The sequence below is a fragment of the Adiantum capillus-veneris genome, chromosome 12, assembly GCF_014529385.1.
Source record: "Adiantum capillus-veneris isolate H3 chromosome 12, ASM1452938v2, whole genome shotgun sequence".
In the NCBI taxonomy this organism is placed as follows: domain Eukaryota; kingdom Viridiplantae; phylum Streptophyta; class Polypodiopsida; order Polypodiales; family Pteridaceae; genus Adiantum; species Adiantum capillus-veneris.
The window spans coordinates 1761565-1772494 of NC_140942.1; the positions used below are offsets into that span (position 1 = coordinate 1761565).

Sequence of the window (10930 nt, forward strand, 5' to 3'; positions counted from 1 at the left end):
ACAACCGCTCCCAGAAACCTGACAAGCACTCAGCTGTGAGACCCTCCTCCAACCAATGAAGTGTTGCAGCAAGACGAGCCTCTCTCCGTGCAGCCAGTATGTGGCGCCCCAGTCGAACTGTGTACTAAAAGAATGGGATCCCAGGGTGATCGCTTGAAGAGAAGGGGTCTCTCCAGAACTACTCCCCAGGGTCTCACTGCACTCGTGCCAGAGGGCAGCTCTCCCAAGCCCAAAGCCTCCAGTTGCCTGTCTCGAGATCTACAGGGTCAGGATCTATGACACAGGTCCTCCCAAAGATGCCCAAAACCCGTATCCTTTGGAAGCAACACTCTACAACCTATGGAGCCTCTACTCAGACTCTATGAAGGGGACACTGTCCCTGAATCTCAAAGAACGTACGGACTCCGAGCAAGCCCAAACTGCGATGAGGACCTCCAGTCGTGTGAAGGTCCCCATCCATCTGGGAGCTGCTAACTCTAGAGGGGTGAACCACTATGCAGGTCGAGCCTCTGTAATGTCCTGACACATACTCTGCACCCCTCTCATGCCTCAGAGCTAGATGCTCTGAGCCTCCTCTGACAAACTTGAAAGTTGAAGCCAGTCACCAAGAGTGCAGGCTGGACCCTCTACCATGGGACACCAAGCTAAATGAGGCCTACTACCAACCAGGTGGCCTCTTTGAGTGACCATGGGGTTCCAAACAAGGGGCTGTCTCAAGCGCTCCTCCGTGCAAGTGGGCTGATGCTGCTTTAGGCCACTCAACTACTCCCAGGACCTAAGCAAGATGGCAGCAAAACGATCCTCCAACCTCCTGCTCATACCAACTCTACGCATCTCTCTAAAAATCCACCTGATGGAAGGGCTCCAAGGGTCTCCTGGATGAGGCACTTGAGCTTGAAGCCGGTGAAGCAACAACTCCTTCCAGGGCTCCTCCCCTGGAAGCAATCCTCTTAACTACAAACTTCCCAAGAAAGGCTTTGCTTTGCTGTGGTGGGTCAACGATCCCCAGCCCTCCCTGAAAACATGGTAAGGTGATGACCTGCCAGGCTACTTTGGCCCGAGCGAGCTGGGTGTAGCGCCCTGACCAAAGAAATTTCCTGATCAACCTCTCCAGCTAGCTGATACAGAAGCTAGAGAAGATCCAACAAGACATGATGTACCACACAGTAGCCAACAACACCTGGTTGGCCACTACAACTCTGCTTGCCAAAGAGAGCCATGTTGAACTCCAATGCAGCAACTTCCTCCTAATGGACAGGAGGAGGGGAGCAGTCTGCTCCTCAAGAGACAAGTCCAAACCAACCTGACTACCCAAATATCGTACTGGAGTACCTAGGGGGATCCACCTGAAACCCTCACCTAGCGACCAATCAGGCGTAGGAGCACTGCCAACCCAGAAAGCCATTGTCTTCCTCCAGTTGATCAGTGCGCCTAATGCACTGCAAAACACCTCTGCTCACACCTGTGCAGATTGGCCTCCTAACCCTCCAAGTACAAGGCTGTCGTAGGCAGCAAGCTCAGTGTCCAGCAGCTCATCTACCCTAATAGGGATCTCTAAACCACGCAAGCCAACCTACTGTGAGGCCAAAAATCTCTTCATCCCCTCAGCATAGAACAGAAAGAGGAAGGGGGCTAAAGGGCAACCCTGTCTGACCGAACATGTGAGCATGCAGCGCTCCCCCCATCCCTCTGCCAAGAGCACCTGACTGTGTGACCACCTATAGAGAGCTTACACACCTCTGATGCAAGCATCTGAGAACCCATCCTGCGTAGAGTGCCCTCCAAGAAGTCCCAGTCAACTTTGTCCTTGACAAAACCTGTTTGGGTCCCATGCATAATGCTCTCTAGTAGTGGTTGAATCCTCAAGCTCAAAGCCTTTGCTAGAATTTTGTAGGCTGAGTTGAGGATGGTGATGGGTCGTCGCTGTCGAATCTCATCGAAGGAGCCTCCCTCCTTGGGAATGAGGTAGATCAAACCCTCACTCATGCTGTCAGGCATCTCTCCTGTGTGAAAAATATACTGAAAAGCGTTGCAAATATCTGAACCAAGCAAGTCCCAATACTCCAAGAAGAAATTGGGAGTCAAATCCTCCTCTAGACAGCTACCTTGGGGGAGTGCTCTGAGGGCCTCGTGGAGCTCCTCTAACTGGAGGGGAAGCTCTAGTCTCTGACGCATCTCCTCAGTAACAAGGCAAGGTATATGTGCCCAAACCTGCTCTTTGCATGCATCTGTGGCTCCACTGACAATAAATCTCGGTAAAAGTCACTAGCAACTACACGTATATCCTCAGGCTCTGAAGCAACTGACCCGTCAGGCCTCCTCAACTGGCTGACACTCGTGTGCAAATGGCAGACACCCACCATCTCAAAGAACTCCCCAGTAACTGTCTCCCACTTAGGTCCACTGAGATGCCTGCCGATGGAAGGCAAAGTCCTAACTCCTCTCCTCAATGCTAGCCAACTCCTATCTAGCCTGTTGCATTAGCTCCTCCAACCAAGGACTGTCTCGATGCTGCTCCTGCATCCCTTGCAAGGAAGCAAGGCCTCGAAGGAGACGCTTCTCCTCCTCCCTAGTTGCAGCCAAACGAGCTATAGACTCCTGAAGGAAGAAGCGACTAAGCTCAGCCAGTCCATAGGCCACTCTACCAGCAAGGGTGTCTTGCGTGTCCAAACTCTGTCCAAAGTGCCTCCACTTGCTCTCTAAGCTCTGGATCCATCAAGATCCTCTAAGGGATGCGTAGTATCGCACCCCGCCCCCCCTCCTCCGTCTGTCTATCACAGTGAGAATCACTCTCGCATGGTCGAAGAAAGTAGTCCCTGCCACGATGCAAGCAGATCCCTTCATGTCATAGAAGTGGTCACTGGCGTAGAAGCGATCTATCTGAGATAGATTCACTCCTCCTACTCTACGGTCAGAGCGAGAGAAGGACAATCTGTTTGAAGGCCTCACAAATCCTGAATGCTACCAAACATCAAAAACCCTCAAAGTCATACATAGACGCTCCCAAGCTGCCGACTCAGCCCAGTGCACACTAGCATGGCTACCTCCAATCCTATCATAGGGGTCCTCCAACATGTTGAAGTCACCCTCAACACACCAATGCTCTGCATGTGGCAAAGACTCTACAATATGAGACCAAAACTTTGCTCGTGCACTTGCCACATTGGGCGCATATATGTTAAGGAAACCCATAAGAAAACCATGAACCTACATAGTAATCCACTGAGCCCTGCCCGACACAATAATACCTCTGTCCACAATGGCCTACTGCCATGAGTCCGCAATAGTCATACATACCCCTCTTGGATACCTCCAAGTCCAAAAGCAGCTGACCAAAATGTCTCATAGCAACCACACAGAATCTAACCACATCGTCTAATGCGGCTCCCACAAAGATGATGCTCTTGTAGCATAAGAATATCAATCTCACCACCCACAAGGCATCACTGGAGCTCCTGACACAACCAACCACTCTCAAGCTGAAACTGGAGCTCTCCTAATCCTTGCACGTTCCATGCGACAATACTCATGGAAAAAACCGATGCTATTGCAGCAGCCAACCTCGCTATCTTTGAGGCCGGCTTGGATGGGGAATAATCCGCATCCGAGCGACCCCGAGATAGGCGTGACTGTAAAGACTGTCCAACCGAAGACCAAGAAGAGTGCCATCCGTAGGGCTACCTCCTCTATCCAAGAATCCTCATGTACATTTACATAGCATGGTGGGCTGTGCGTATCAGCAAAAAAGTGCACCACAATGTGTCTACATCTTGCTGTGTCCGGAGGTGTCACCGAGAACTTGGCCAACAGCCACACAGTCTGTATCAAGTCAGTAACCCCCAAGTCTCCCGTGTGGTGAGAGAACTCGAGAGCCTGATCCTGAAGCCAGACCATCACGGAGTCCAGAGTCAACTCTGACAACTTCGCTAATGCTCTAATTGGCATGAAATATGCAAAGTACATGCAACAAGATGTACTTGTTATGCAAGTTGACATTGAGAAGGTGTTTGACGTTGTGCAGTGGGACTACATTGTTGCTACGATGCAGTGTCTTGAGTTTGGTCCTAAAATAGCCAATATCGTTTATTTCTTGTATGCTCGCAGTTCGTCCTTGGGGATCCTTGAAGGAGAACTGACGGAGTATTGGCCTCTTGGCTGTTCGTTAACGCAGGGTTGCCCCCTTAGTGCATTGTTGTATACTATTGTCACACACCCTTTGTTGATGCATCTCGATCACTTAACTTCTGTTAGTCGTCTTCATAGCTTGCGGTTACCGCCGGTCACAACTTCATTGGCCAAGCTTATGTCGATGACTCTTTGTTTATGCCTCGCAATTGCCAAGCTGATGTTCAAGCGATTATGGACGCTTTGGAGCTGTATGGGCTTGCGACCGATCTTAGAGTCAATCTCCGCAAATCGAAGCTCTTGCCGCTGAATCCTTGTGATTGGCATGATCTGTTGTGGCCAAGAGAGATCGTTCCTCTCAATGTGATTGTCAAGCATTTGGGGTATCCAATTGGATGGAATGCAACGCTTGAATGTTAAATTGCATTATTGGAAATTATCTACATGGCCATTGCTTGTTCGCTTGCCAATCGTTCAAAGTATCTTGAAGGCCTATGTTCAGTTTTATCTGCCATTGTTTCATTGGCCTTGCAATTGTCTCACTTCACTTATGTCATCGATTTTGTCTCATTTGTGGTGAACTCATGCTCACAAAAAAGGCATGTGTTTGATGTCGATGGAGAAACTTTGCACTCCCAAGCGCTTTGGCAGTCTTAATATCCTCAAATTGCACCGGCATGTTCTTGCTAGAAAAGCCATGTTGCCCACTCGTGCAACAAACTCAATCTTGCGCTTTTATGATTGCTTGCTTGTGTCAGCATGTTGTTACTTACTCCTTTGGTCATTGGCAACCATCTCTATGGGAGGTCGTTTTTTGCAAGATGGAAGGGCACATTCCTGGATGTCGAGTTACTTCCAGCTTGATTTCTACTTGGAAAGAGGTTACAATTCATTTATCATGGCATGGTCAACAACAGCCGGAAGGGAATTCACTTCGATTGGAGACTCTTCATTGGAGTTAGGCATTCTCTATTACTTTGGTCGACTATTCACCTCAAAACACATACTTTCTCTCTTGTAGTGACCTTAGAGTGCTTGGTGATGTGGTTGATGAGGCAGGCTACACTTTTCACTTTCCCCTTGTTGTTCGACGTTTTGGATTGGGTATGCATTACCATCAGCTCTAGAAGGAGCTTCAGCACATGCTGGTTGATTTTTTGCCCATTCCGCCCTTGGCAGATGGTGTTCACATGTCGGATTGGTTTTTTCGGGACACGCCCTTCGAGGCTACATCTGCTAGATAGGTTTATGCTCTTCTTCTACCACGGTCATGGATTGCAGACCACTATAATGCCCTATCATCACTGCACAAATACCTGGTGGAAGAAGCCACTCTCGGCTCTCTGGAAGAGCCACTTGCCTATGAAGGAGCGATTGTTTCTCTGGCAATGCTTGGAGTTCTCCCGGTGGGCTCTTATCTTAGTGCACTTCATATATGCTCTTTTCGGTGTGGTCGATGCTCGACTACTAAAGAGACTACTTTTAGATTGCTACATTACTCGAGGTTTTCTCCGCCGCATAGCAACTACTTTGCGGATCCGTTTTCCTTCTGTGGTCTTCCACAAAAGGTTTTGGGCTTTTGGCATTCTTTCGCCTTCCCTACAACAATTTGCGATCTTCTTTATGTGGGTCAGATTTTGGGCTCATCAGACCCTATGGCATCAATGTAACGGTTGCATGTTCCTTCGCTTTGATGCAGATCCCTTTCAGTTTTTCAAACTTCCCCTTAGGCAAGAAGTTGGTTATAATCACCTGAGAGATGCGTCAGCTATCCTATGAATGCTTTTAGCCCTCTTTCACACATGAACACGCTTGTGTTCGTGCTTTTATCTATGATCTTTTTGTGGGATTTCCTCGCCTTGAGGTTTGCCACAAAGTGAGTGTGTGTGTGTGTGTGTGTGTGTGTGTGTGTGTGTGTGTGAGAGAGAGAGAGAGAGAGATGTTTGTCACTTGTTGTGAGATTGTTGCATTACTCGAGATTTCCTTCACCGCGTATCGGCATGTATGTGGCTCTGTTTTCCCACAACGGTTTTCCATAAACGGTTTGGGCATTTGGCATTTTCTCGCCGCCATTGCAGCGCTTCGCGATCTTCTTCTTGTGCGTCAGATTTTAGGCTTATTGGACCCTATGACGACAGCATGATGGTCTATATATTCCATCGCATTCATGCAGATCCCTTCCCGTTCTTCAAGCTTTCTCTTAGGCAATCTTCACGGTTCTCCTTGGAAGTTGGTAATATCACCGCAGAGATGCATCAACTTTCCTATGAATACTTCTAGCCATTTTGTAGAGCCGAACACTTCTATGTTCCTTCCCTTGTACATGTTGGGTTTCCAAGCCCTCGTTCAGTTTGGTGTCAACCCATGGGAACACTTGCTTGGAGCATGCAAATGGCCTCCAGCTCTTTTAGTTAAGTTTGCATGGCTAAAGATCCTTATAAATAAGGCTTCACAAATTAATACAAGAATATAGCGTGTTTGAATTTTGGTGTCGTGCTCCTCTCTCTCTCTCTCTCTCTCTCTCTCTCTCTCTCTCTCTCTCTCTCTCTCTCTCTCTCTCTCTCTGTGTGCATCTGCACACCCTTAAGCTCGCCATGGCCTACCCTCGGTGGCATCCTCCATAGCCACTGCCTCTACAGATCTTTTCGGTGGGTTTTCTTCGCTTTGAGGTTTCCCACTAGTAAATTAATCAAATTGATTTACAAAAAAGTAAGTGTGTGTGTGTGTGTGTGTGTGTGTGTGAGAGAGAGAGAGAGAGATCTTTTTCACATGCAACAATATGATGACTTTGTATGCGAGATGAGGATTGATTATGCTATGTGTCTTTCGGATCATTTTCCTGTATGCTTGAAACTTAGTTTTGGCTCTTTTGATGTCAATGACCGCCTCCTCTTGGAAAGAAGGGTTGCTCAAGCTAATACCTAAGCATGCATTGTGTGACTCATTGGCGCCCTATTACACTCATGCTTGTGGTATATAAACTAATGGCAAAAATGCTCGCTAACCGACTCAAGTGCTCTCTCCATGAAGGCTTGCATCAATCTCATACGGCTTCATTCCATGACGTCAAATTACTAATAACGTCGCGAATGTCATCATTGGAATGGAATATGCAAAATACACTCAATAGGATGTCTTGGTCATGCAGGTCAACATTGAAAAGGCATTTGATATTGTTCTTTGGGGTTATATTGCGGAAACCATGTAACATTTGGGCGTAGGCTATCCCATGTCGTGCTTTTCTTGTATGCACACAACACTTCTGCAAGCTTGCTGGATGGATCTTTCACAGAATCTTGGCCTTTGGGACGGTCAGTTCGGCAGGGCTGCCCTCTGAGTGCTTTGCTTTATGCGATTGCTACTCATCCCTTGTTTATGTATTTGGATTCCTTGACTTCCACTGGTAGGCTACAATGGCCTGACTTTACCTTCTGGACGACAATTCGCTGGTCAGGCTTATGCGGATGACTCTTTCTTCATGCCTCGCAATAACTATGATGATGTACAACAAATTATGAATACTCTTCACTTGTTTGGATTGGCAGCAGGTCTCAAAGTTAACTTTTGCAAATCCAAGCTACTGCCTCTGAAAGAATGTAAGATATTGTAGCCTGGGGAAGCTGTTCCTCCACATGTTCCGTTTCGCCATCTGGATTATCCACTGGGTTGGAATGTATCGGCTATGCAGAAATTGGATTGGGTGCTCCAACATCTGCATTCCAAGTTGAATTATTGGAAACTGTCCACATGGCCACTTCATGTGCGTCTGCGGATTGTCCAATGCATCCTTGTGGCGTATGTGCAGTTTTACTTGTCTTTGTTATCCTGGCCTCGGTTGCGTTTGCAGTCCCTTATGTCCAATATTTTGGAGCATTTTTGGCGGACCTCCTCTAGCAAGAAGGGTCTTCGGCTTCTATCTATGGACAAGCTGTGTTCTCCCAAGCAGCTTGGAGGGTTAAATATTTTGGACTTACGATGTCATCTTCTGGCTCGAAAAGCTATGTTGTTGCCAGTTTTGGTAGAGTAGCAGCAACCCTGGGCTCTCATGGTTACACATTTGTGCCTCTGAAAGAATGTAAGATATTGTAGCCTGGGGAAGCTGTTCCTCCACATGTTCCGTTTCGCCATCTGGATTATCCACTGGGTTGGAATGTATCGGCTATGCAGAAACTGGATTGGGTGCTCCAACATCTGCATTCCAAGTTGAATTATTGGAAACTGTCCACATGGCCACTTCATGTGCGTCTGCGGATTGTCCAATGCATCCTTGTGGCGTATTTGCAGTTTTACTTGTCTTTGTTATCCTGGCCTCGGTTGCGTTTGCAGTCCCTTATGTCCAATATTTTGGAGCATTTTTGGCGGACCTCCTCTAGCAAGAAGGGTCTTCGGCTTCTATCTATAGACAAGCTGTGTTCTCCCAAGCAGCTTGGAGGGTTAAATATTTTGGACTTACGATGTCATCTTCTGGCTCGAAAAGCTATGTTGTTGCCAGTTTTGGTAGAGTAGCAGCAACCCTGGGCTCTCATGGTTACACATTTGTGTACGCGCATTGTCACTCCATCTTTTGGTCATTGGAAACCGACTTATTGGGACGTGGTTTTGGGAAGCTTGAAGGACACATTCCTGGATGTCCCTTTACTTCTTCTCTAATTGCTGACAGGAAGGTTGTCACTTCGCATTTGACTTGGAATGGTCGACAATCCTCTATGGGTAACTCTCTTCGCTTAGAGAGTTTGCATTGGAGCAGGGCTTTCCCTTCGACTTTGGTTCAACGGTCTCCTCGCCAAGCGTATTTTCTTTCCCAAAATGGAATATGTTGGGTGCATCAGGTTGTTGATGACTCGGGTTATGTTCTTTCGTTCGTTGATGCAATGTCCCGCTTTCGGTTAAGTTTTCACTATTCTCCTCTCTGGAGGGAGATTCAAAGGATGCTTGCTGCTCATTCACCCATTCCTCCTTTGGATGTGGACTCTCGCTTCTCTGACTAGAATCTGGCTACTACTAGATTGGACTGCATCTCAGCTAGCAATGTCTATGCCATCCTTCAGTTTGATGTATGGATTATGCATAAGGGTAGTCAGTTATGGTCGCTCTTCAAGTCATCCTTGTGGTGGCAACACACATTGTCTCGCATTTGGCAGAGTCATCTGCCTTTGAAAAAACGTGTTTTCTTGTGGCGTTGCTTTGTGGGAGCTCTACATATTGGCAGTGTGATACATGCTCGACATATTGTGTCTTCCCGCTGTTCCAGATGTCTTGAAGTTGAGGAGACCGTGCCACACTTACTGTGGCGTTGTCGTCACTCCAGAGCCTTCATTCGCCAAGTGTCAATTGCTCTTCGGCTTCGTTTTCCTTCTGGCTCTTTTCACAAATGCTTTTGGCTTTTTCAAGTGCTCCAATCGCCGCAATCTCAGTTTGTGGTGTTCTTCAGCTGGGTCAGATTTTGGACTATGTCGGCCATTTGGCATCATAGGACTCCTTAATGTTCCAAGGCACCATAGGAGCTCCTTAATGTTCCAAGGCACTTCTACTTTTGTTGATCACTTTCCCTATTTTAAATTATCTCTTGGTCAAGCGCTGCATTTTGCCTATGACGCTGGAGACATCACTCTTGATACCTATAGGATTTACTTTGATTGTTTTTAGCCTTCAGAGCCTCATAGTGCTCCGCTTCTCGTATCCGTGGGTTTTCTTCGCTTTGAGGTTCCCACTTGTAATTAATCAAAGCAGATTTACAACAAAAAAAAGTGTGTGAGACAGAGAGAGTGAGAGAGAGAAAGAGTACTATCTGCCGGATCCGTAACGGCTTGAGCAAGAGCTGGAGACGGCACACAAATAAGAAGGGCTGCAAGAGATAGTGCAGCGAAAGATGCTCCCATGGCTGTGTTCATTCTTCGCATTGGGCTGCAAGAGAAAGTGCGCGCTGTAATGCTCCCATGGCTACCCGCAGAGCAGCCGACATAATCTTTGGTCAATCGTCACAGCCGAGCATGAGTCAGCTAGTATGTGTTCAATGCCGTGAAAGGATTTTGTTGCTCATTTTGTAGTTTTGTCAACTATTTCTCACTCTTGCCCAGTAATAAGACAATAAGAACGTGAGAAAGGAGGAAAAAAGAAAGGAGAAGAGAAGTCAAGAAAGATAGTGTGAGAGATGGAGAGAGAGAAGAAGAAGAGAGTAGAGTTTTAGTGTCGTAGGAAATTATCCCAATAGACCTTAAAGATCTATTCGACGAGGAGATTTGAACTCAAGACCTCTTATGCAAGAGGGAAGTGGCATAACCAATCTACCACACTTGGGTGATAAAAAGGTTATACCATTTTCCTCTTGAATAACAGGTCTTGAGTTCAAGTCTCTTCATCGGATAGATCTTTAAGGTCTCTTCCAATAGTTTCCTACGACGTTGAAGCTCTCTTCTTCTCGAGTGTGTGTGTGCGTGTGTGTGCACGCACGCATGCGCACGCTAATAAGATAAGGGAGGGATGGAAATGGATAGATAAAGACAGTGCTACCTAAGATAGGTACACACACACACACACACACACAAATCAAGAGAGATTTTGTGAGAGATGGAGAGGGAGAGGAGGAGAGAGGGCTGCTGGAGGTTGAGAGAGGAGGGGGGTTGGAAGTTGGTGGAGGAGTAAGAGGGGTTGCAGTGACTCAAAGAAAGGGCCACTTGCCACCGGTGGTAGAAGCGGCATCTACTGGCAGTAAGCGACAGAGGTGGGGAGAAAAAAAGCTTGCTGCAAATCTTGCATCACCAAGCCCTCTCCAAATCCATCCCCCCATGTATGAGAGATTGTAATT

The 10930-nt window shown here is 47.2% G+C and overlaps 1 protein-coding gene across 2 annotated transcripts in view; it reads right to left on the minus strand.

Annotated features, from left to right (window-relative positions):
- Positions 1 to 10162, minus strand: part of LOC147445206 (putative LRR receptor-like serine/threonine-protein kinase At1g56140) — a 241608-nt gene extending 231446 nt beyond the window's left edge. Inside the window, exon 1 of one of the 2 annotated variants that reach the window (XM_086524760.1) lies at positions 9911 to 10162. In XM_086524760.1, the coding sequence (XP_086380886.1) occupies positions 9911 to 10025 (115 nt within the window). In that variant the 5' untranslated portion in view covers positions 10026 to 10162. The remainder of the gene's footprint in view (positions 1 to 9910) is intronic. The other variant, XM_086524761.1, reaches the window with a different exon arrangement.
- Between the last annotated feature and the right edge of the window lie 768 nt (positions 10163 to 10930).